This window comes from Ammospiza caudacuta, chromosome 10, assembly GCF_027887145.1.
Source record: "Ammospiza caudacuta isolate bAmmCau1 chromosome 10, bAmmCau1.pri, whole genome shotgun sequence".
NCBI lineage: Eukaryota > Metazoa > Chordata > Aves > Passeriformes > Passerellidae > Ammospiza > Ammospiza caudacuta.
This window is the reverse complement of record NC_080602.1, coordinates 1,932,209-1,954,304: the sequence shown is the minus strand read 5'-3', so window position 1 is coordinate 1,954,304 and position 22,096 is coordinate 1,932,209. Positions and strand designations below refer to the sequence as shown.

Below are 22,096 nucleotides of genomic sequence, written 5' to 3'. Positions count from 1 at the left end.
CAGATATTACCGCGCCTGAGTGGGCGCTGCTGGTGATAGAGAGACGGTGAATCTTGTTTCTTGAATCAGAAAGCTGAATTTATTAATATAAGATATAATACATTATAGTTATACTAGAAAGAATAAGGAGAGAGGTTTGCAGAGCAGCTAGGCTAGCTAGGAAGAGATAGAAAAGAATCCCAACAAAGCTGTGGCCAAGGACTCAGTCCCCTGGCTTACACTTTGTGATTGGCCCTTAATTATAAACATGGGAACATGAACCAATCACCAATCAAAATAGGTGCCCCTGTTGCATTCCCCAGAAGCTGATAATAATTGTTTATGTTCTCCTCTGAGGCCTCAGCCTTCCAGAAGACACAGAAAACTGAAAGAAAGGATTTCTGTGAAAAAATGTCTGCGACAGAAAAGCCTTTTGAAATGAAGCCTTGTTCAGCCACATCAATAGCTGGCCTATCATCTCTTCTGTGTGCAACTAAGCAGTTACAAGTTCCCATGTGAAGCTATTTTGAGAATGAGACTTTGTGACCATTCTATTCTGAGGGTGAAAAACAAATGCACCTGCAATAACAAGTAATTTGTCCGATGAGAATCAGTGAAGAGGTAAACAATACGAGAGATTTGATGCACAAGTAAAATCTATTTTATTAACCAATAATCGACTAACTGATAAGAAACCTTTGAATGAACTAAAGGTGCACACAAGGTCTGTTAAACTGTGTAAAATGAGTTGTATGAATAAAGAATAAAGAGTTCTTCTCCATCTTAGCTTAGTCCTATGGGATTTCAGTTCCCCCCTTCTTGACGGCTTTGGGTTCTCCCTTCTTTGGAGCTTTGGGTTCCGCCTTCTTTGGGTCTTTGTCTTCCTTCTTCTCTAGGATCTTGGTTTCCTTCCTCTCTGATGCTTTGGTGTCCTTCTTCTCTGATGCTTTGATTTTCTTCCCTTCTGATGCTTTGCTTTCCTTCCTCTCTGGGATTTTGGTTTCTTTTTTTGGAATTTTGGTTTCCTTATTCTCTCGGGTCTTGGTTTTCCCCTTTGCTGGTATTGGAGGTTGCTTGCCAACAGAGACACTCTTCTTTCCCTTCTTCTGCCTCTCTTCCTCCTTCCTCCTCTCTTCCTCCTCTAAGGCTTTTGCCTCCTCCTCGACCTTTTGAGCTGGCTCCTTCAGCTCCCTTCTGCAGACAAAACAGAAAATATGGCTGAGAGTCCCACCAGAATCTTGGGCTCCCTCGTCCTGGCTGGCCCTGCACTTCATTCCTTGACCCTGAGGCCATTTCCGTGAATTCTCCTCAACCCACAGAGGTTGGGAACATCCCAAGTGAGGGCATGGGTGGAAGGGGACCTCCAGGACCGGCCAAACCTGAGCTTTGCCATCATAAGGTCTTGACTGTGCAAGCTCCCTCTGAAGGCACAGCCAGACCCCTCCAGCCCCTGCCAAAGGCTGATCCAGCAGCTCTCTGCACTGGTGCCTGGAAACGCCCTTTGTCTCTTGGCTTCCCAGTTTAAAGCAGAGCACAGATTGCTGACATCTGCTTAGCTCTCCTACAGTTCTTACTCAGCTCATTCAGCCCCCTTCTCCCTGGGCATAGCTGAAGCATGATTTTAAAGAGTTCAGATTTCAGCTGAGGGTTAGAAGCAATTCCCATTGATCAGGATGTAGGTTAGATAGGCAGACCATAGGTTAATGATTATGAGATGCTTAAGCTGGAGCAGATTGTTCTATTGTTTACCATTAGGAGAGGGAAGTGGAGGAAGTGAACTGTTATAAGAACATCTCGAAACCAGTAGAACAATGGTTAGCACCTGGGCTTGATGTCAATCAATCACTAAGCAGGGGACCTTGGATGGTGCCAGAGGGTCACAGAGACCTGATGAAGACATTCCTGACTTCATCCCCTAAGACCACTGACCCAATTCGAGACACCAACCCAATTCAAGGGAAGAATTGCACAGGAGTGAAGGACCAATGACCTCATTTGAATACAGAGCAGGGATGGGAGGTGCTGGGGTTGTGCAGATGTATTGTGTGTAAGATCTTGGGAAATAAAGAGAGGGCAAAGAACCTTGGACAGCGCGGTCACGCCTTTTAGGGACGGCTCTGGTGCCGCCCGCCGGTGTTAATAAACATCCCACTGTCTAACTTTAATTAGTTAGAGAGTCTCTGCCCGTGATCTTCGGTTTTAACGACTCCTAGCCTGCTCCTTCATGAGAACAATCCTATCAGTCAGAAAGCAAAGGCTGCAGGAACTCCTCTCCTGCAAGACAGGCTCTTGTCGGGCAGATTTCCTGCTGGAACCCAGCTGGGACCAAGCAAACCAGTGCTGGCTGCCATGGAAACCACTGGAAGCAGCCTCGTCCGTCTCCTCCCCATGAAACCAACTTCAGCCTGGCCTGAAGAAGTCCTGATGCACAGGCTTGCTTTAAGCACCTCCACTCCCAGCTCCACACTTGGCCTGTGTGTCCTGAGCTGGGCTGCCTTGCTGGAGCTGAGCTTCTCCTGTGCTTGCCTACGGCTGCAGCTGCAGGGGAGCCTAAAGCACAGGAGTTTTTCTGGCTGCTATGCCACCATAAGGAGAACCCTGGCAGATCAGCAGTGCAAGGACTTCATCTGTGGCAGGAGCAGGACCCAAAGCAAGGTTTGCTCTGTGCCCCACGCCTGCCCATACCACAATCACACTGTTCTGGTGAAGAAGGCAGATGATGAAGAAGATGCCACTCAACACCATGGACTTCAAGACACCTCTAAATGCGGTGCCAAGGCAGGCCCAGAGCCCAGCTCCCCGCAGAGAGCAGCTAAGCCAGGAGGGCTCAGCACTCAAATAGAGAAGATGATGTTCTGTCTCAACAGAAGAAGGTCCTTCCTCTCTTGGCAGCCAGGGAGCTCAGAGTGGCCATCCCTATGTTGCTGCTGGCCTTTGCTCTGCAGCTCCTCTGAGCTCAGAGGCCTTGGAGCAGGGAAGCCCTGCAGGGACAATAACCCGTGGCAGAGCAGGAACCCACGGAAGGCTGACTCACCTGTCCCTGAGAGAGGCCTGAGAGCCACAGTTGATCTCCTGGGGGCTCAGGGAGGAGCTGACACGTGAGGCGACCAGCACCTCAGAGGTGGAGCCTCCCTCCATGTGGCACAGCTCCGGGACATTGCAGGTGGTGTTGAGGTGGCCAGAGAAGGTGGAGGTGACCTGCTGGCTCTCTCCTGGCTGCAGCACACCTGGCAGTGGCAGGATATTGAAAGCCTGGATGGAAGACAAGAGAGATTGAGGTGTTGAGCATGGAAATGGATGCAGAAGAGCATCTTGGAGCTGTAGCCAGAGGGGCCTATTCCCCAAACACTGCCAGAATCACCCTCACCTCATCCTGCATCCATGCCATTGACCAGTGCAGGGACCATGGGGAAAATCTTCTCCCATACTCACAGCACAATGCATTAATTAGTACATTACATGAAAGTGAACTAGGATGTCTCCTGGCAGTAGAAATTCTCTCTGATGCACAATTTGCCATTACAAAGTTTCAAAACCTCCTGCTTTTAGAAAAGGAGGAGACTCAGAGTGAGAGCTCTTGGAGCTGAGGGAAGGAGTCCAGTCCAGCTCATCTGACTCCTGAGGCTCTTCCCCTCTCTCTCTGATTTAAATGCTTCTTTCTCAAGGTGCTACAGCAAAAGCTCCTGCAACAATTTCCTGTGGAGCACTTGAGGAGTTCCAGGGGGAGCAGTGCCCTCCACAGGTGCTGCACAGCATCCTTGGGCAGCCCTGCAACGTGTCCTGCACGGCCTCTCCAACAAGCAGCTGCTCCAGCAGCACTTTGCGATGGCCTGCAGGGATGGGAGGCCCCTCTGTGGCCAATGCTGAGGGCCCCCAGTGGCACTGGCAGCTCCAGCCCTGCTTGCCACACTGACAATGGGCAAGGGAGTCAGATTCCCTCTTGCCTTCTCTGCTCCCAGGGCAGTGTGCGCCACGTCCAGGGAGCACCTGAATCCCTCCAAGCCTCGAGGCAGGTGAGGGTGCTCAGGACTTGGTGCTGGCACCCAAAAAACAAGCCATTTTCTGTGCTGGGAGGAAGAGACAGCCCCTCTGCAAAGTCTGCCTTTGTCAGACAGCTCCAGGGCCAGCAGTGCAATAGCAGCTCTGGGTGAAAGCAGAGCCCTGCAAACAGGGAGTCTGGCTGCCTTGGGAAGAGGGTCCATGGAGATCAGCATAATCCCAGCTTGCTCTGTGAGGGAAGCTGGAGGTGTTACCATGATGATGCAGAGAAAAGCCTCATCTTACACTGGGAAGGAAACAAGGCAAAAAAATCCCACACTCAGCACAGGCCTGTAGGATCTGAGCCAGCTTCTCCAAGGAAAACTCTCCTATTTCTCCCTCCCCCTCAGCCCATGTCCAGCCACTGGCCCTGCTGCCCAGCCCACTGTCAGGGCACAGCACAGCAGGGCAGCAAAAAGGGAGCTCAGCATGAGCAGGACTTGGTGCTGGCAGGCTGGGGAGGCAAAGCAAGCAGTCGGTGTACAAGAAAATCTACCTCTGCTCCTGAAGAGTGGGTAAAATCCTGCACTTCTTTCAGGGCTCTGGCTGCCTCCTCCTGTCCAGTCCTGAAGTGCCTCCATCGAGTTGCCGCACAATCCAGACTGGTTCTCCTCTCCTTCGGTGGCTGGGGTTTGAATTTAGGTGGGTGGAGCTCATCTCTGGAAAATAAATAACTATGAACAGGGACCTGCAGTGGGAGAGAGGGAGGGAGGGACACCTGCACGAGCAGCTCCTGGCCAGGATGCAGCCCCTGGCTGGGTGCTGGCTCGTTGGACTGAGAAATGGTTTGATCCAGCCCTTCCCAATCCAGGCTGGGGCAGGTCTGTTCTAAAGGCAGCCCAGGGATGGCACTGAGGTGCTGCAGCAGCTGCAACTGCTCGCATTGAGCAATTACAGAGGACAGGCATTTACACCTGGTGGGGATGCAAAAAGCACAGTGGGAGAGGAAAAGACAGAGAAGGCAGCAAAAAGGTGAGATTTGAGACACCGAGGGGCAGACCCAGCCAGTGCCCAGCCAGCACAGCCCACCCAGTGCCCAAGGCCAGAAACTCTGCAGCTCCACCAGGGATTTATCAGGAATGTTCCCCTGACACCGCTGGGGGGTTGGTTGACATTTTACAACACTCCCAGGTGACTCAGGTCGCATTCCCCATCCATCCTTCCTTCCATCCATACATACACAGGCTGTGGTGCTGGGATCCTGCCAAGCTCTGCCAGCCTTGGGCTTGGGGAGATTTCTGCCAGCCGTCCTGAGCTCCGTAATTGTGCTCTCTGTTCCAGGAAGCAAGCAAGAAAGATTTTAAAAAACCCAAAACAAACCACAACAGAGAAACCTAAAAAACCTTCAACAGCTCAACCCTGCTCAAGTTATTTCTTTAGGGACAGCTACCACTCTCCAGCTGAAATGCTGGGCTTTTGGGGAAAAAGAAAATTACATGTTCACCTCCAAATTGAAAAGGATTAAGCTAAGAGAACCTTTCAAACTAAAAGTTACTGTCCGAAAGGTTTTATCTTTGCAAGAAATCTCTAGGTAAGACCAGCCTGACGGTTAAACAACTGGTTCTTCTGGTGGGGGGAAACCCTCCTCTTTAAGGGAAGCAGCCTGATAGTTAAAAGCACCTGTTTGCTCAAACTTCAGGCTCCCTGGCACAGCCTGCATTGCCTTTCCTTCCTGTTCACTGATTTACAGGCAGTGCCACGACGGCCCGGGTTCAGATGTTTGGTGCCATCCGGGGAATTTGGCATTGCCATTTCCATATGTTTTAATCGAAGTTTCAGTCCTTGCAACCACTCTTCAAATGCCAGCTTTCCTTTCTTTTACAGAAAGCTCAAGGTTCCCACAAGTCTTCTGACATCCTCTCTTGCGCTCAGAGAGATGACATTTTCAAACAGATGTTTCCAAAGTTACCAGCATTTGAAAGAATAATGACCTCAAATGCCCCCTGGATTCCAGCTGAGCCCAACTCCATTCTGTGTCAGACACTGAGATTCCCCCCTCTAAGGCAGGAGCTGTTTGTGCCCCCGTCCCTCCTGTCCTTCTCCCCAGCAGCCTGTGCCTGTTTTCCCCGGCAGAATCCCTGTCCCTGTGCACCCTGCCAGGAGCAGCTGCACACAGGCTCACATCTCCCCTTGCCCTCACCAGGGGGTTTCTCTCATCCCCGAACACGCCGATGAGAACGTTGGTGCGATGAGTGCCCAGGGCCTGCACTGCCACCACAACTGGGATCTCTGCTGTGCTCTGGGGCTGCACAATCCCACAGGGCTTGGGGCTGGAGTAGAGCACAGCAGAGTCCTCCTTGCGCTTCTGGAAGGGACACAATGAAACGCAGATTCAGAGGGACCTCTCAAGAAACTGTAGGCTCCTTAACATCCACCACAACAGAAACTTACACACACCTTTAAAGCTCCCCAGGACAAAGGTCAAAGGCACAAACAAGATGCAAGAATTGTAGGGTTAGCACTCCCAGGGGATCCTGCAAGAAGGCTGCCAGCACAGGCACTGGTGTCTGTGGGTGCAGCAGCTTTTCACAACCCTCTAAGATCTCCCACAGGAAAACACCCTGAGGACTAGAGCATCAACTGTTTTTTCAGGAGCTTAAACTGCCTCCTAAAGTTTACAGTTTGGTAGGATCCTGCTCTCAGCAGATCTTTAAGACTGAATAGAAAGCAGCAAGGTCTTATCCAAACCCTTTGTTCCCCTAATAATCTCCTCAGGAATATTTGACAGGAGAAGGTGGATGTGATGCCAAACCTGGGGAATAAGCCCGTAGCAGCCAGGAAGGTGGCTGGGATTCCTAATGAGGATCTTTCTCTCGTAGGGCACCTTCAGGTGGCACTCATCACACAGCAGCACTGGGGAGGACACTTGGAGCTCAGGAACGAGACATCTGGGCAAAGAGATGACCCCAGGACAATCAGAGATACTGAGAGAATGGAGAATGCCTACCCCCAAAGACTGTGAAATGGAGCAGAACCCATTGGTCACTGTCAAATGCACATTGAAGAGCCCTACAGGGATAAATTGCCTTCTACCTCTTCCCACTCCCACATGTCTTGTCAAGGAGGGGCAAACCCTGAGAGGCAGCACCCAGAGGCTGCCAAGTGCCCCAGGCAGAGCACTTTGCCCCACAGCTGCCTCAGCCCCTCCTTTACCCAAGAAGGCTTGCAAGGACTCCTGCAACAGTGCCAGTGACCCACGAGCTCTGGGGGAGCCTTCCCAACAAGGATCAGTGCTCCCTAAGGCTCAAGGAACACACAGCTCCAGGGTCTCAGTAAAACTGACTCCCTTCTCTGCCATTGTGCTGTTGCCCTGCCTGAGAACTCAGCTCTTTGCCCCAGCCCTGGAGGGCACGAGACAGCAGCTGCCCCACAGAGGGGCTGATCAGCCCCTGCCAGGCCCTGCAGCTCCCTGGCTCCTTCACTGCACAGCTCCAGGCACTGCCTGGCCCCAGCTCCACCTGCTGTACACAGTGGCAGCCCAGGCACTGCCTGGATGGCTCTGCCTGGCACAGGGAACAGCACCAGGGAGCTGCATCCCTCTGGGCATCACACTGACACCCACAGCAGCACAGCAGCATGGAATTCTGCTGCAGCAACAACGACTTTTGCTCTCAACTCTGACAACATTAAAGCTCAAAACGGGAAGCAGAGGGAAGGACAAAAACTGGAGCTGACCTGCCACATCAAGGGCTGCTTTCCCCTTGTCACACCTTGCCCTCCCCACTCTTGCTGGGAGCCACTTCTCCCCTGCCATGTGCCCTCATGGACAGAGGCAGAGCCTGACTCTCAGCAGCTGCTTGGTGTGGCCCAAACCAGTGCACCGTGCTCACAGCCAGCACAACTCCACCTCTTGCAGCCTGAAGGAGAGGAGGCCCTCAGGAAATTTGTTCCACCTCAAGCACCAAAAACAAGGCCAATCAATGATATCATTCCTGGTGCCTTTAGAAGAGGGCCCAGGACCATGCTGGGCTGTGAGCAAACGTGCTTTTCACCACGGGCTTCTGCCCAAGCACTGCTGTTCTCGTGTCCAGCTGGCACAACATGAGGACATTCAGCAGCACTTCTCCTTGGCAGCTGCAGCCAGCACAGCCTGGGCAAGGCAGTGCCTGGGGGAGGCCAGGCAAGGGCTGGTACCTGGCTGTGATGATCAGGGATGCCACTCCCTTGCCAATACCCTCCAGGTCCACCAGCAATCTCCGGTAGAACTCCATCACCGTGTTGGAGCACAGGGTCACCTGGTGGAAGAGAAGAACAGTCAATGCTTCCTTACAAAAGCTCATTACCCACGGGTGATAACCTCCAGTTCCTGAGGGAGGATTTGCCCTTCATTCTTCTGCTGCTCCATGTGTAGAGCACAGTCTCAGAGTAACAAAAGCCTTCTGGCAATACCACATTTGTTAAACACACCTTGCTATAAGGGCACAGGTCAGTGTTGGGAAATTTAGGAGACTAGAGAATGTAAAAGTACAAGACTGTGGCTAATTCCAAGTCCTGCACCTGTGAGATAGCGTGTCCTTCGGCCTAGCTGTAGTAGGATAACAAATAGTGAGAGAGACATGAGAAAAGAGAGATGTAACCCGTAAGGAATGAGGAAGAGTTAATGGTATAGTTTAACCAATAGATTGCTTGGCTTACAGAATATTCATAAGCTTATTATTTGCTGTATAAGTGTTTGAAGCTTTCTTCAATAAACTGGACCTGTGATGAACCACCTGGTGTCCTGGTCCCCTTCCTATGTCAGGTCAGCTACGTTAAAACATTAGACTACAGCTCCATGCAACACTGCATTCAAATTAAGGGGCCAATTTCTCATCTGACTACAAAGACATCCATGCCGAGGAAATCTGACTCGACCACAACGAGTTCAGCTTTACAGCAGGAGGCTGAGGGCAAAGTGTGGCCCAGCAGGTGCTGGGCAGTTCATGGCTGCCCTTGGACCCTGACCCCAGGCTGGCTCTGAGAACTCCGGCCCCACGCCAGGAGTGGGGAACTGCCCCGGGCTGGGCATTGACCAGAGGCAGAACCCTCAGAACTGCCCCAGGGTGAGCACTGACCAGAGGCAGAACCCTCAGAACTGCCCCAGGGTAGGCATTTACCACAGGCAGAACCCTCAGAACTGCCCCAGGCTGGGCATTGACCACAGGCAGAACCCTCAGAACTGCCCCAGGGAGGGCATTGACCACAGGCAGAACCCTCAGAACTGCCCCAGGCTGGGCATTGACCACAGGCAGAACCCTCAGAGCCTCTTGCTCTACGCCGCAAGAGACAAGCCACCAACGGGACCAGGCAGAGGAGAAAGGAGGAGGATCTCTGTCTTGAAGTTCCACAAGGAAGGGTTTATTCCAAGCAAAAGGGTCAAAGCCAAAAGAGCCCTGGACACTCCCGTGCAAGGGCTTTTGTACAGATACAAATCAGAGGGTGAATACAAACAGCAAGCCAAAAGGGAATCCTCAGGGGAGCACTGAGGGGATTACATCAAGTGTCTGGGGCCACTTTGGGTAGGAGGGTGGGGAGGATGGCTCACATGGGCCAATGGGGCCTCCAGGAATAGGGGAATTCCAAAGGGGCATTGCAGACAGGGATTGGCTCCAGGTTAAATTGGCAAAGAAGGTTGGGGAACAAAAGGGGCTGGGTTTGACAGGCAGGGAAAGAGCTGGAACAAGGGGCAGGGAATGGCATGAGGGACAGCTTTGAGGGAGGCTAAAACCCAGGGGTAAACCAACTCAGGGAGAACACGGGGTACCACAGAACAAACCACTTAACAAGGAATCAATACAATAAATTTGAACCGCTACACATGGCTGCAGAGTTTTTTGTCTCCACTGGAGCTTCCTGCAGTGAACACAAATCATTCTGCTGCCCAGGAGGGGGGAAATGACACCACAAAGAAAAGCTCACTGCTTGATACAATGACATCTCTCTAACAGCCACCTTCTGCCCTCATCCTTGCTCTGCCCCATTGCAATCAAATCAATCGCTCTCAAAAACACAAGAATGGCTTCAGGCCTTGACCATAAGGTCTGTGAACTCAGGCATATGATTTTGGAAAGCAAACAGTGCTCTTTGAGGAACATCCCGAGTAAGCCAGCCAGCAGAGGCGTCCCAGCAGTGCAGATCTCTCCGTGCCAGCATGCTCCAAGCTGGCACCAGAGCTAAAGCCCTCCCACCCTGCAGTGCAGCTCCAGCCCTGGTGCTGCAGCGGCTGTGGCTGGGCTCTTGCCGTACCTCGATGTCCCGGTGTCCCTGGGGGAGGATGGTGCCTCCGCTGGGATTGATGGTGAACTCCCTGGGCTCCACACGGAAATGGATTCCCTTGCTCCAGGCCGGGTCGGTGTCCCTGCGGATCTGATCCACGCTGTCCACAGCCGGCTGCGTGCCATCGTCCGACATGCGGAGCTGGAACGTCAGGGGCACCGCGGAGCTGTTGGTGAGGCGGCAGCGCTGCGTGTAGGGAAAGCCTGGGCAAGGACACAAATATCCATTCAGGCACCCAGCAGGCCATGATCCTGGGGGCAAGATCCTGGCAGGATCAAAGTGGCATTGGAGTGGAGCTCTCTATGATCTGAACTACAGCTCACCCAGAAGCTGCGTGAGGAATTAATCGTCACTTAGCTCCCTTTGACACAGATTCCAGACTGCAGCCTTGAAAATGCCCACTCCTAGCCCTGCTGAACACTGCAAGCTTCTCTCTTTGTGATGGGGCCAAGCTCCCTCACCTGCCCCAAACCAGCACCAGTTCTCTCTCAGTGATGAGTGTGCACCCAGACCCAGCATTTACTCTGAGAATTCAAGCTGTCCAATTCCCTGCTCAGCCTGCCAACACTCCCACCTTTTTCAAGACATATAAAGAGTGAGTTGTCAGTGAGAAGAAGCTACAGCAAAAGAAAGTGAGGATGGAATCCGCAACTAGAACGTGAGGCAAAGAACCCTAATGCAGCTTCTCTCTGCAGGATCCTTAAGGCATCTCTTGCTTTGGGCCAAACAGACTGAGCACGTGACAGCTCAGAGCCCACTCAGCTGGGGGCACAGCCGAGCCTTGCGTTGAGATTAGCAATCAGGAACCAGGTCCCACCTCAGCCCACAAACAGGGACATCACAGCCGTGCTGCTCACTGAGAGTGCTGCCTGCAAGGGTTTACCCCACTTTGGCTCTGAGATTTGCTTTCCATCCTGCAAAGCCAGAGATACAGCCACTCATGGTGGGGATGTCCTGCAGAGCGCGCAGAGCAGCCACAGCCTGCTCTGCACTGCACATCTGGCTGGGCTGGCCAGCTCTGTGGGCAGGAGACTTCTCCCCAGGCCTGCTCACCAAGAGTCAATGGGACACAGATGGGGAGGAAAAACAACTGCAGCTGCAGCCCAGAGCTTCTCTGTGCCCATCCAAGTGACCACTGCCAGCTCCAGCAGGGACTCCAGCAGGGAGGCAAGAGAGGCACAAAAAGGACAAACCCAGATGTCAAAACCTCCAAGGAGACTGAGGCCAGCACATGCAGACAACAGTCAAGAGTTACAAAGAAGCAAAAATACAACAGCTGCCTTCAGCCGAAGAGCCCTTAGGAATGAAAATTGATTCAGCAGGATCAATCTCCTGCTTCAGAACCATATTTCCATCTCTTTCCTTTCGTGTTTCATTCCTTCCAAAGTCAACTTGACAAGCGCCTCTGTGGTGATGCAGGCTGGGGAAGAAGAAGCTCAAGAAAGGCAATGAGTTTCCTTCAGAAGTTCATGAACTTCATTGTTCTGGCTTTAGGCTTGGCAGTGAACGTTGCCCTGGGTCTGGGAAGGGGGACAGGGGTTCTGGGGGGTTTTGGGGGGTTTTGGCCCTGGGCTGGGCTTTTCCCTGGGGGGTTCTTGGGAGTTGTGGCGTGATGCCGTGGGCGGCTGTGCAGTGGGAGCTGAGGCTGGGCAGGGAGCGGAGCTTCCCTTCCTCCCGCTCGGGGGTCGCAGCTCGGCCGCTGCTGCTGCGGGAGGTTTGTGCTTGGCCCGGGGCTGCCCTGGCTGCAGCTCAGCGCTGGCACCGACCCTGCCTGCCTGCCCCGCTGCTGCTGCTGCTGCTGCTGGGCACTGCCCGCATCCCCCTGCCCTCTGGGGCTTTGCAAAAGGAGCATTTCCTCCTTCCCTTCCCTTCCCGCACCGGCTGGGGGGGATCCCTGGCCTGCCAGAGCCCACAGCTCCTCCTGCTGTCACCAGAACTCCACCAAAGGGGAAAAACAGGACTGGGAAATGTCTGTTCTTGCCTTCTTGTCTGTGCTCTCCTGAGACAGTCTAGCAAAGAACTGTTATTCCTTTTCCCACACTTTTGCCTGGGAGCCCTGTCATTTCAAAGGGATAATCATTTGGAGGGAGGGGCTCATCTTTCCATTGCAGCAAGATTCCCACCTTCCTTGGCAGACATCTGTCTTTTAAAGCAGCACAGAGACACCAGAAAATTCTGCCTTTCTATTCCTTGCTTCCACTGGATCTCACAATGGCAAAATGCCCCCTGAGGCAGCAGCAGCAGCAGCAGCTCTGCAGTTCACAGCCTGAAGAGGCTGCTGGGGCAGAGCAGGAGTGAGGGATGCTTTTCTGTTGGAAGGCACACATCCCTGAGGCTGTGTCCCAGCCCAGGGAACACTCACCAAAGGAGATGTCCCCGAAGTCGAGCTCAGCGAGGTCGAAGTGTAAACTCGGTGCAGTGACGCTGCCCCTGCAGGCCGAGGACAGAGCAGGCAATGGCTCGGTTAAAGGCATTGCAAAGCTCCGGCTGTCGTGGCTCGGGGGCACAAAACCCGGGCTCAGGGCACCCGGGGTTTCCAACCAACACAGCCCCGTGTGCTCAGCACAGGGCCCTGGGCACAGGAGGCAGCTCCAGCCAAGGGGCAGCAGCCAACAGCCCCTGATGGGCTCTGGGCACAGGGCAGGCAGGAGAAGCCCCCGGGTTGCTGGGGGTCCCATGAAGGACCCTGAACACACACCCAGACATGGCTCCGTGCCTCAGTTTCCCCATCTGCAATGGCATGGACATCAAGGTGTCCCCACTAACTTCTGTAAGCAGCCCTTCCAGCCACAGCTTCCCTGCTTTGCTCCTTCTGAGCTGCAACTGCTGTTCCCATGGAGGAGCTTTCTCAAGAGAGTTTGACCCACACAATCATTACAGACACTTTCTGAGATATAAATCCAGGGCATTCCCAAACATCCTCTGAAAAGAGCAGCAACAGTTCTACCCAGGGCACAGATGAATCCTAGAGGAAAGGACCAGCTTGTCAGCAGTGCACCAGCTGGCACAGCCAAGAGCAAGAGCTTCAACAACCAAACTTGGCTGTCCTGAATCTAGCACAGAACCTCACCTTCCCTTGAACTCAGCAGGCACACTCCAAAAGCCACCAACATCCACTGAAATCAGCACTTGAAGCTGCACAACATTCACCAGTTGATTTCATGGTTGATGCCAATCAGTGCCCACTCTGCCTTTTGGTTCAAAATCAAGAACCAGTCAGCTGTGTCCTCTATTGTACTCACAGGACTGCCCCTGGCTCTGCTCTGCACATCTCAACAAGAGACACCTGCCCCTGCTCAAGGAGAAAGCTGCTTATGCACAAACACCCCATGGCCATTTTGGGGGAGGGACAGAGGAGAATCAATTATTTGATGGTGAAAGGTTCCCTCTTGATTTCCAAATGAAAAAAGCAGCACTTTTCCTCCAAAAACAAAGGCAGCAGATTTGTTTCTGCACTATGGGCAGACCTGCTCACCACTTTTCTCTTGCTAAGGAATAACTTCCTTGTTCTTCTTTACCCATCTCCCTTATCTCATTGGTACCATCAGGTGCAGATTGCTTTCATTTCTTCACTGCCTTGAGCCAGTGCTGCCCAAGAGCAGCAGCCCAGCTCCAAAGCTGCAGAGCAGCCAGCATCAGCTCTCCTGCTTCCACTCCATTATCCTGCAGCACATGGCTCAGGCTGGCAGGGACAAGGCCTCACGCTGCTGTGGTGCTGAGCACTGAGCTCTGCCTCCCCTATGATCCGCCCTTCTCCCTGTGGCTGGGCCAGGATTGTCTCTTGCCATGGCACCAGCCCACAGTTCCTGACTCCCACATCAGCGCTTTGCTGGCTGTGCAAAGGAGGCACCAGAGCCCTCTGGGCACAGGAGCTGGGGGCACAGCTTGTGCCCCACAGCATGGCCATGAGAGGTGAGCTGAGGCTGCTGCTGCCCATCTGGCATGGATTATTCACACAAGGTTTTACAAACACTGCTGCTGCTGCTGCAGAATCAGCCAGGCTGGCCCATCTGCAAAGCCCTGGGGGCCTTGCTGGGTGTTCAGGTGGGACATCCCAGAGCAGCTGCTGCCCAAAGCTGATCCATCCCACTGCCTGCCATGGCCCAAGGCACAGGGAGATCCCTGCAGGGACGAGTCATTCCAGCTCCCAGCCACCACACAGGGCAGGAGGCAGCCTGACACCAAAGCAATGCCAGCGGCAGAGCAGAGATTCAGACCTCAGGAAACACCTTTCTCCTCTGCTCCACCCCAAAAGGAGGCAGGTGGGGGATGTCCCAGAGACAGCTACAGATGTGCCCACCCAGCTCCCAGGGTCCTTACTTGATGGTCAGGATGGCAGGCGTAGGAGATCCAGCCACACTGAACTGGAACTCCTCCTCAAAGCTCCCCAGCACGGTGGCACTGAAGGAGATCTGCACAGCCTGGCTCCCACCTGCTGCAATGATGCCCTCCTCGGGGGCAAACTTGAAACACAAGCCCAGGTTGGTGGCTGAAGGGAGACAGGTGAAGGGAGCATCAATAGCTCCTTGGTTCATCAGTTTCACCTGCAGCAGCAAGAGAGCAAAATGGAAATACGTGTGGAATCTCCCCTTCTTGTGAGTTATTGTCTAATGATGCAATGAACACCCAGAAAAGGCAGAAGATGCTTTGTGCTGCTGAATGGCAGAAGTCCAAAGATTCAACAGGACAACTTCTGCCTTTGGGTTTTCATGCAGAGCAGTGGCAACTCCACAGAACTGCAGTCACCCTGGGCTTATCCCATGGGCACAGAGCAGTGCCCCTCTGCCCAGCAGCACCAAGCACATTGAGAGCTGGCGCCGAGAGCAACGTGGGCTGATTGCAGCTGCCTAGGGAATCACCCCAGAGCTGCTGCTGCCCCAGTGAGCACAGCTCCAACAGCACCATCTGCTCATTCACCTTTTCCCAGACCATGAAAACAATACATTGAGAATGAGGCATCAGCGTCAAAACGTACAGAGAGCACCATCGTTTGTAACAAATCTCAGCGTGTCTTTCCCATCCACAGCCAAGATTTTGAAAGTGTCTGCCATGATGCAGTGCCTCATGAAGTTTTTGCAAGCTTGACTCTACTGGGGGGGAGACAAATAGGTAGAAAAACCCTTTGCTTTATTCCCAGGAACACTTTTCTCTTTCTAGAGCCAGAGATGCACCAAGGTTGAAGTGCTGTGAGGGACTGGTCAGCAAGGGAGAGAACTCCCAAGGATTTCCTGTGATTGCAGCAATAAGCAGAAGACACTTGGCTGGCAGCTGTTGGCAGTGGGCTGAAGCTCAAAGGCAGCCACTTTGGTGCAGCTGCTTCTGCAGAGCCCAGTCCAAAGGTGCCTTGTGTCTGGCACTGCCACAAAAGCCTCTGAACATGCAGCTTTTTGACCCAGGCTTGGTTTCATGGGCCAAGGAGTTGTTTTGTAGGAAGCCTCCCAGCTGATCCCTAAGGAAGGCTGCCCAAAGGCAGGGACTGGGGCTTCAGGAACAACTGACACACCTTTGTGTCCCCCCAGATTTGAGCAGTCCATCAAATATTCCCTGCTCACAGCTGCCCAGGTTGGCAGCAATTCCACAGCTGCACCAGGCTTGCTGCTGCCTCAGGAGCCATCAGGATCCATCCCAAGCCCTGCTGCTCACCTCATAGACATGGGGGGTGTTGACGAAAACGTTCCCAAGGTTCAGAGTAGGAGAGCTGAGTTCAACCAAGGGTCCTTGGCCTTCCCCTCTGAGCTGCAGGGGCAGCCTGCTCTCACAGCCTGGGGAGAGATGTCCATTGCAGTACAATCATTCCCTCTGCTCCACTGGATTTTCCAGGCTGCCTCAGTGCTAGTCCCCAACTCTGAGCTGGATGCAACCAGCTCCTGATGCTGCAGGAGAAGATATGGACCCTTCTCTTCCCTCAGGACATATCCCCTGAGGCTGACTTGCAATTTCTAACCCATTCCCTGGGCTGCTTTCCAATTTGAGCCACCAGTTTGCTGAGTTTAAAACATCTCTGGTTCCTGTAGTGACAGGCCATGGAGGTATGGGTAGAAATGGAGAGAAAGGAGATTTAGGTGAGATATTCGGGAAGAAATTTTCCCTGTGAGGGTGGTGAGGCACTGGAGCAGGTTCCCCAGGGATGTTGTGGAGGTTCCAGCCCTGCAAGTGTTCCAAGCCAGGCTGGATGGGGCTTGGAGCTCCCTGCTCTATGGGGAGGTGTTCCTGCCCATGGTAGGGGCCTTGGGACTAGATGATCTCTAAGGTCCATTCCATCCTTACCATACTGTGATTCTGTGGTTTCCTTCCCCTGCACCTAGAGGAGCTTTGAAATCCATTCAGTGCAGGCACAAAGCTCCAACAGGGTTTGGCAATTGCCAAACTCCCTGGCCCAGGAGCACAGGACTTTGTTGCCCAGGTGCTCCCCTTGTGACACTCAGCACTGTGTTCTATTGCCACAGACTGAGAGCTGCAAGGTGACAACTGCCACACAGGGAGAGAAGCAGCTGCTGGCCAAGGCTGCTCCCTCTACCAACAGCCCGGGCTCAGTGGGCTCAGCCCCCTCTGCTCTGCTGCTGTCTGGGCACTGGGAGGTGGTCCAGGCTCAGGGAGCCCGTTTCTAACTCAGCTCCTGCTCCCTGATGATGGCAAATGGAGCCATCCTGGAGGCCAGGGGCCTGCAGGGGCTGAGTGCTTGTTCACTGAAGCTGTTCTGCTCTGGAGCTCTCTGGCCTTTGAGGGAATGCTGGCAAAGCCACGGCATGAAAACCTCTCCCTGCACTGCCTGGGCTGTTCTGGGATCACTCAGGCACACACAGCATTCTGAGCCCTGGCCTGGCACGGGAGACTCCCTGGGAGCTGCAGGGCCAGGGGGGATGTGCCAGCACTGCCCTGCTGACCAGGGACCCTTCCCAGCACTTCCATGGGAGCCCAGTGGGCTCAGGCTGGCACCAGGGCTTCACTGAGGGGGAGAGAGGCAGGGCAAAGGAGCTGCACCTGAGATGCTGCAGTAAGCCACACTTCCATACTCCAGTGCTTCCAGGGGTTTAAAGGTCACCTTGATTTCAGCTGAACAATTCGGCCTGATTTCTCCCTCCTACACCAGAAAGAGACAGCAAAAGATTGGTCTGCAAACTTCACATTCTTGTTTTCACCACCCTCCTGTAAGCCTTTGTTTAGAGCATCAGTGATGAGTGAACAACACAAGGAGCCAAGGAAACACTCCAAACCCAGCCCAACACAGCTCTCAATGCTCAGCTGATCAGCTCCCACTCTCCACAATATTCCTGCTGCTCTGACACAAGCTCTTGGGCACATCATGCTGCTGTCAGCTACAGTGGGATGCAACTGCCACTGTGCCCTGCTGGCTCTTGGCCTTAGATGGGCCATAGCTGTAACCAAGAAGAGAACATGATCCCCTTCCTTGGAAATAAAAATATTAGTTTAACCTCTACTGAAAGAAAGCAGAGGCTGGGATTATTCTAGGGTTTACTCCAAGATGAGAAGGGTGTTCCACTGTGCACACACCAGGCATTCATCATCTCTCACAATGCCAGTACTCAGAATCAAGGCTCTGGTTGATGGGAGCATGTGGCAGTTTGCTTGCACCACCAGAAAAGGAAAAGGTTTTCTGTCCCTGTGTGCAGGACAACTCCAAAGGCCCATTTTAACCTTCCACCCTGGTGTCCAGGCTCACAGATGACGCTGGAAGGGACACTCAGAAATAGTGCAAGGCATGGTTACAGGAGGGGATTGGCATTTCTGTCATTAACCTTGGGCTGAATTTGGCCTCCTTTTGCTAGGGAACAATTGCAAGCTTCAGGTCAGTGTGTGAGCTGGCAGTGCTCCAACAGCCTCTGCTGAGCCCCACGTGTCAGGGGAGCCCCTGCCTACAAGAACTGCTCCCTGGGACACTGCAAGGACACGCAGGCAGTGCCCTGAGCTCGAGCCTGGCAGCAGAGCTGGGCTTTGTCAGGCTCCCAGCCCTGCCTGGAGCCTGCAGGGCACAAATGCTTTCAGCAGCGAGCCCTGCAGCCTCACCAGAAACTCCATGTCCTCCCTGCCAGCACATGGAGCCAGCTGAGGATCTGCCCAGTGACCGCAGCCGGGGAAGGGGTGGGTGTAGGGAGTAGGGTGGGTGGGAGGAGGAGGAGGAGGAGGAAGAGAATGTTCTCAGCTATCACTTACCATTGGCTCAAGGAAAAAAATGTCATCAGAGAACAGCATGGGGTCTTCTTGCACCTTTACCATCTTCTCCTGGACCATGCTGCTCAGGAGGGCACTGTGATCTCCACAAAAGCTCTTCACCTTCTCCGTTTCTTTCTCCTCTGGGAAGTTTTCCTGGGACACCTCTTTGGGCGGCTGCAGCAAGCACTGCCTGCAGCCCCAGGGAGAGACAAGGCCAGCAGATGGTTTCATGAGCCACAGATTTGCAGAGAGAAGTGTGAGCACAGGAGAGCAAAGCACTTGAGGAGGAGCAGCAGCAGCAGCTCCCCAGCAAAGGCTGAGCCCAAGCCACGAGGGTCCCACAGGGATCAGAGGACAACTTGCTGTTCCCTGGCCCAGCAGGGAGTTTCACTCCACCCTTGCAAGCTCAGCAGAGGTTTGCAAAGCCAGCATCCCTCCAGAGAGCCTCCTGCCTCAAAGCCTCTGCCACAGCTGAGGGAGAATCAACCAGCCATTTCAAGTGGCTTTTCTTCCCACTGAGCTGCTCGGGGGGGCACAGAAAGATCACAGAGCACCCACTGCAGCATTTCCCTGGCAAGGGGAGACAAAGCTGGCTTGCAGCTACGTGTTACCAGCATCACTCTTTGTTTCTTCCAGTTTGGACCTGCCCCGTTCCCTACTCTGCCTTTCACAAGAGCATCCCAGAGCACTTCCACAGGAAATTGATGAATTCAGGCACTGAATCCCTTCAGGGACATTCAAGTTTTTATATGCAATATGCATGAAAACAGAGGCTCTGAGAGGGGAAGGAACTTTGTTGTGCAGGAGGGAGACAGCAAACTCCTGGAGAGACCTTTCCATGAGCCAGAGCTTTTTGGATCCCATCCCAGTGCATGGCACTAGAATGTCCTAAGAGGGAAAGGATCCTGCACTATCTTCTCTCACAAAAAATCCTCTCTGCTCTGAGAGCACAAAACCTCTCTGACAGCAGCACAGGGACACACTACCAGCCCGCATGGGCAAGGAGATTTTGAAGGAACTAAAGGGAAAAAAGAGGCTGTATCACCTTTGGAAAGAGGGACTGGCAACTCAGGAAATGCTTAAGGATGTTGCCAGGTCATGTAGAAAGAAGAGAAGAGAGACAAGAGCCCAATTAGAACCTGAGGAAATCCAGTCATCCCAATCAACCTTTCCTTCCCAAAATGCCATCCCTGGTTGGAGTATAAATGACCTGGAATGCTGAGTGCTGAGCTCCTGAAGCCCAGGGACACACACCCCAGTGCCGGGCATGGTTCACTTGGCCTAAACCATTCAAAAGCACCAACATCCCCTGAGGCCACACGTTAGTTTCAGTCTTGGGCCTGTATCTCACTGAAATGCATCTTTCAAACCAACCTCCTCTTCGCTTCATTCTCTTCTTCCTCAGTAGCAAAAGCCTTCCACTGGAAGTGGGCTGTGATGTTACTCCTGTGTTCAATGAACAGGGTTCTGTGGCTTGACATGCTGGTGAAAGTCTTGTCAAGCTCCACGGAATTTGTGCTCAGCCCAACGTTGACATCTACAGCTTCTCCCTGGAGCTTTGTGTGGATTCTTTCTTCACCTGGAACAAAGCAAAGGGGAGTCTTTGCTCAGCTCACTGGCTGATGGAAGCACAAGGGACAGAGCAAAGCACAGGGCACAGAAGAAAGTGTCCCAGTTTTGCGCTGAAGGAGCACTTCTGTGGACCACCCCATTGATCACATCCTTCAGCTCTGTGTGTACAGCGTGAGGATGTCCTGGGCACCTCCTAAAACACCTTATTTCTGAGGGTGTTTGTAGAGATTTGGCCCCAAGGGGACAGGATGGACAGGGAGATTGGTCCATGTGCTCCGGTGACCCACTCAGATCACCAGGATTTCTGCATCCAAGTCCTTCAGGTGACAGGGCTGAGGAGCCCTGCTCAGTCCTGCCTTGCCCAGGCTCTCCCTGGGCATCCCAGGAGACTCCTGATCCCTTGGATCCCTTCTTGCTGACCAGCAAATATGCCTGGGGGCAGCTGGGCAGCAAAAGGAGGCCCAGAGGAACAAGTGAAGTGACAGCCCACAGCAGGAGGGACACAGGTGAGGAAACACAACCAGCCTGGCTCTGCAATGTGACAAACCACTACAGAATGAGCACCGTGAAAATCATCTCCTTGTCCAAACCCACAGCCACATCAGTCTTTAAATATTTTATACTGTTCTGATCTGAAAAACCAAGCTGGAGCATTGCAAATCAAAGAAGAAAGGGACAAAGGAAAGATCAGTGAGTACAGAGCAGTTTCTACATTAAGACTGAATAGGATCCCTCAGTCTAGAAATCAAATGGGAGATAGATGTGAGAGGTTTGCAACAGCTTCAACAGCCTGGGAAATGGGGACAGGGAAAAAATTGTTTTGATTTGTCACAAAAAAGGAACTTAAAGGCCTGAAAATGTTGTTAGACAGAAACTACATCTATGTGTAAGGGCCACACAGAAAAAGGGCCTGTGACAAGCCAATGGAGAAGCAGCATATGGGACAGAGGTGTGCAAGAAATCCATTGCATTGGAGACAGTCTGATGGAGACCTCACCTACAGCACTGCCCAGGAATCAAATAAAACTTCACCCAGGCATAGCCACATGGTAGTGGAGAATCAGAGTTCCTCCTTCCTCCACTCAGCAAGTCCCAGCAAAACAGCAGTCAAAAATCTTTGCCTTTCTCAAGCCCCTAAACACCAAGGAGTTCTCAGTTTGCTTTGGGGTAAGGCTGAACAGGGGAGGCACCTCTGGAGGCAATGCAGGGGATGGACAGCAGGGAGCCATGTGCAGAACTGTCCTGTGCCCTGCAGGGCCCAGCACTCACCTGAGCTGCAGCACACGGCCAGGGAGCCGCAATGGGCACCGCTGGCCAGCGGGTGAAATGCCACTGTCACCTGCACGGTGTCACCAGCGCCCAGAGCTCCTGAGGCCGGCACCACAGAGAAAGGACTGCAACACAGAGAGAGGGGTCAGGCCTGGGGACGCCTGGCCATGAGATTCCTGCTGCACTGCAGCTCCCTGCAGCTCCCTTGGCCAAGCAGGGAGCAAACCAAGCACAGGCAGCACAAGAGACAGAACAGACAGGATCACAAACAGCCACTGAGCCACTGCTGACAAGATCCAGCCCTCACAAGACCCTGGGGGTAACAGGGCCTCAGCTCCCCATTCTCTGCATCCAGCTCTCTGCAATGAGCCTCAAGGCTCCCACTGCCAGCAATCCCATCAGAGAATGGTTTGTGAAAAGCACAGAGAGGGTTCAGAGCTATTTGCATGCACAACTTGACACTGACTGCCTCAGGAATTTCTCTTTTCCTGCTGCCTACAAATCCCATCTCAAGAGATGCAAATGGTAGGGCACTCCCTGTCCTGGGAGATTACAGCCTAGGAATCAGACAGGGAGAAGGAACTTTTCCCTGAAGACCAAGGAATAGTTCCTGTTGAATTTGCAGTGTGCTTCTTTGGTTTATTTTACCTTGAAATCATCGTGATTTAGCCTAAAAAGGGCAATTTTTAAAGGCATTTCAATGAAAGCTGCTCTAAGAAGAGGAGTAATCAAAACTCTGAAAGAGTGCAAATGCAGACTAGAGCAATACAGTGACATGGAAACCCAAAAGGACGATGCCATTTACAGTCTG

General features: G+C 53.0%; 1 protein-coding gene across 1 annotated transcript in view; it reads right to left on the bottom strand.

Annotated features, from left to right (window-relative positions):
* LOC131562086 (hydrocephalus-inducing protein-like) overlaps window positions 1–22,096 on the bottom strand; it is a 30,630-nt gene that overhangs the window by 3,185 nt on the left and 5,349 nt on the right. Inside the window, exons 4-13 of the mRNA XM_058811663.1 lie at window positions 21,286–21,410; window positions 19,819–20,023; window positions 18,445–18,634; window positions 14,593–14,816; window positions 12,635–12,702; window positions 10,243–10,475; window positions 8,152–8,252; window positions 6,770–6,905; window positions 6,158–6,220; window positions 3,076–3,231 (exon numbers count right to left, since the gene is read on the bottom strand). Of these exons, the coding sequence (XP_058667646.1) occupies window positions 3,076–3,231; window positions 6,158–6,220; window positions 6,770–6,905; window positions 8,152–8,252; window positions 10,243–10,475; window positions 12,635–12,702; window positions 14,593–14,816; window positions 18,445–18,634; window positions 19,819–20,023; window positions 21,286–21,410 (1,501 nt within the window). The remainder of the gene's footprint in view (window positions 1–3,075; window positions 3,232–6,157; window positions 6,221–6,769; window positions 6,906–8,151; window positions 8,253–10,242; window positions 10,476–12,634; window positions 12,703–14,592; window positions 14,817–18,444; window positions 18,635–19,818; window positions 20,024–21,285; window positions 21,411–22,096) is intronic.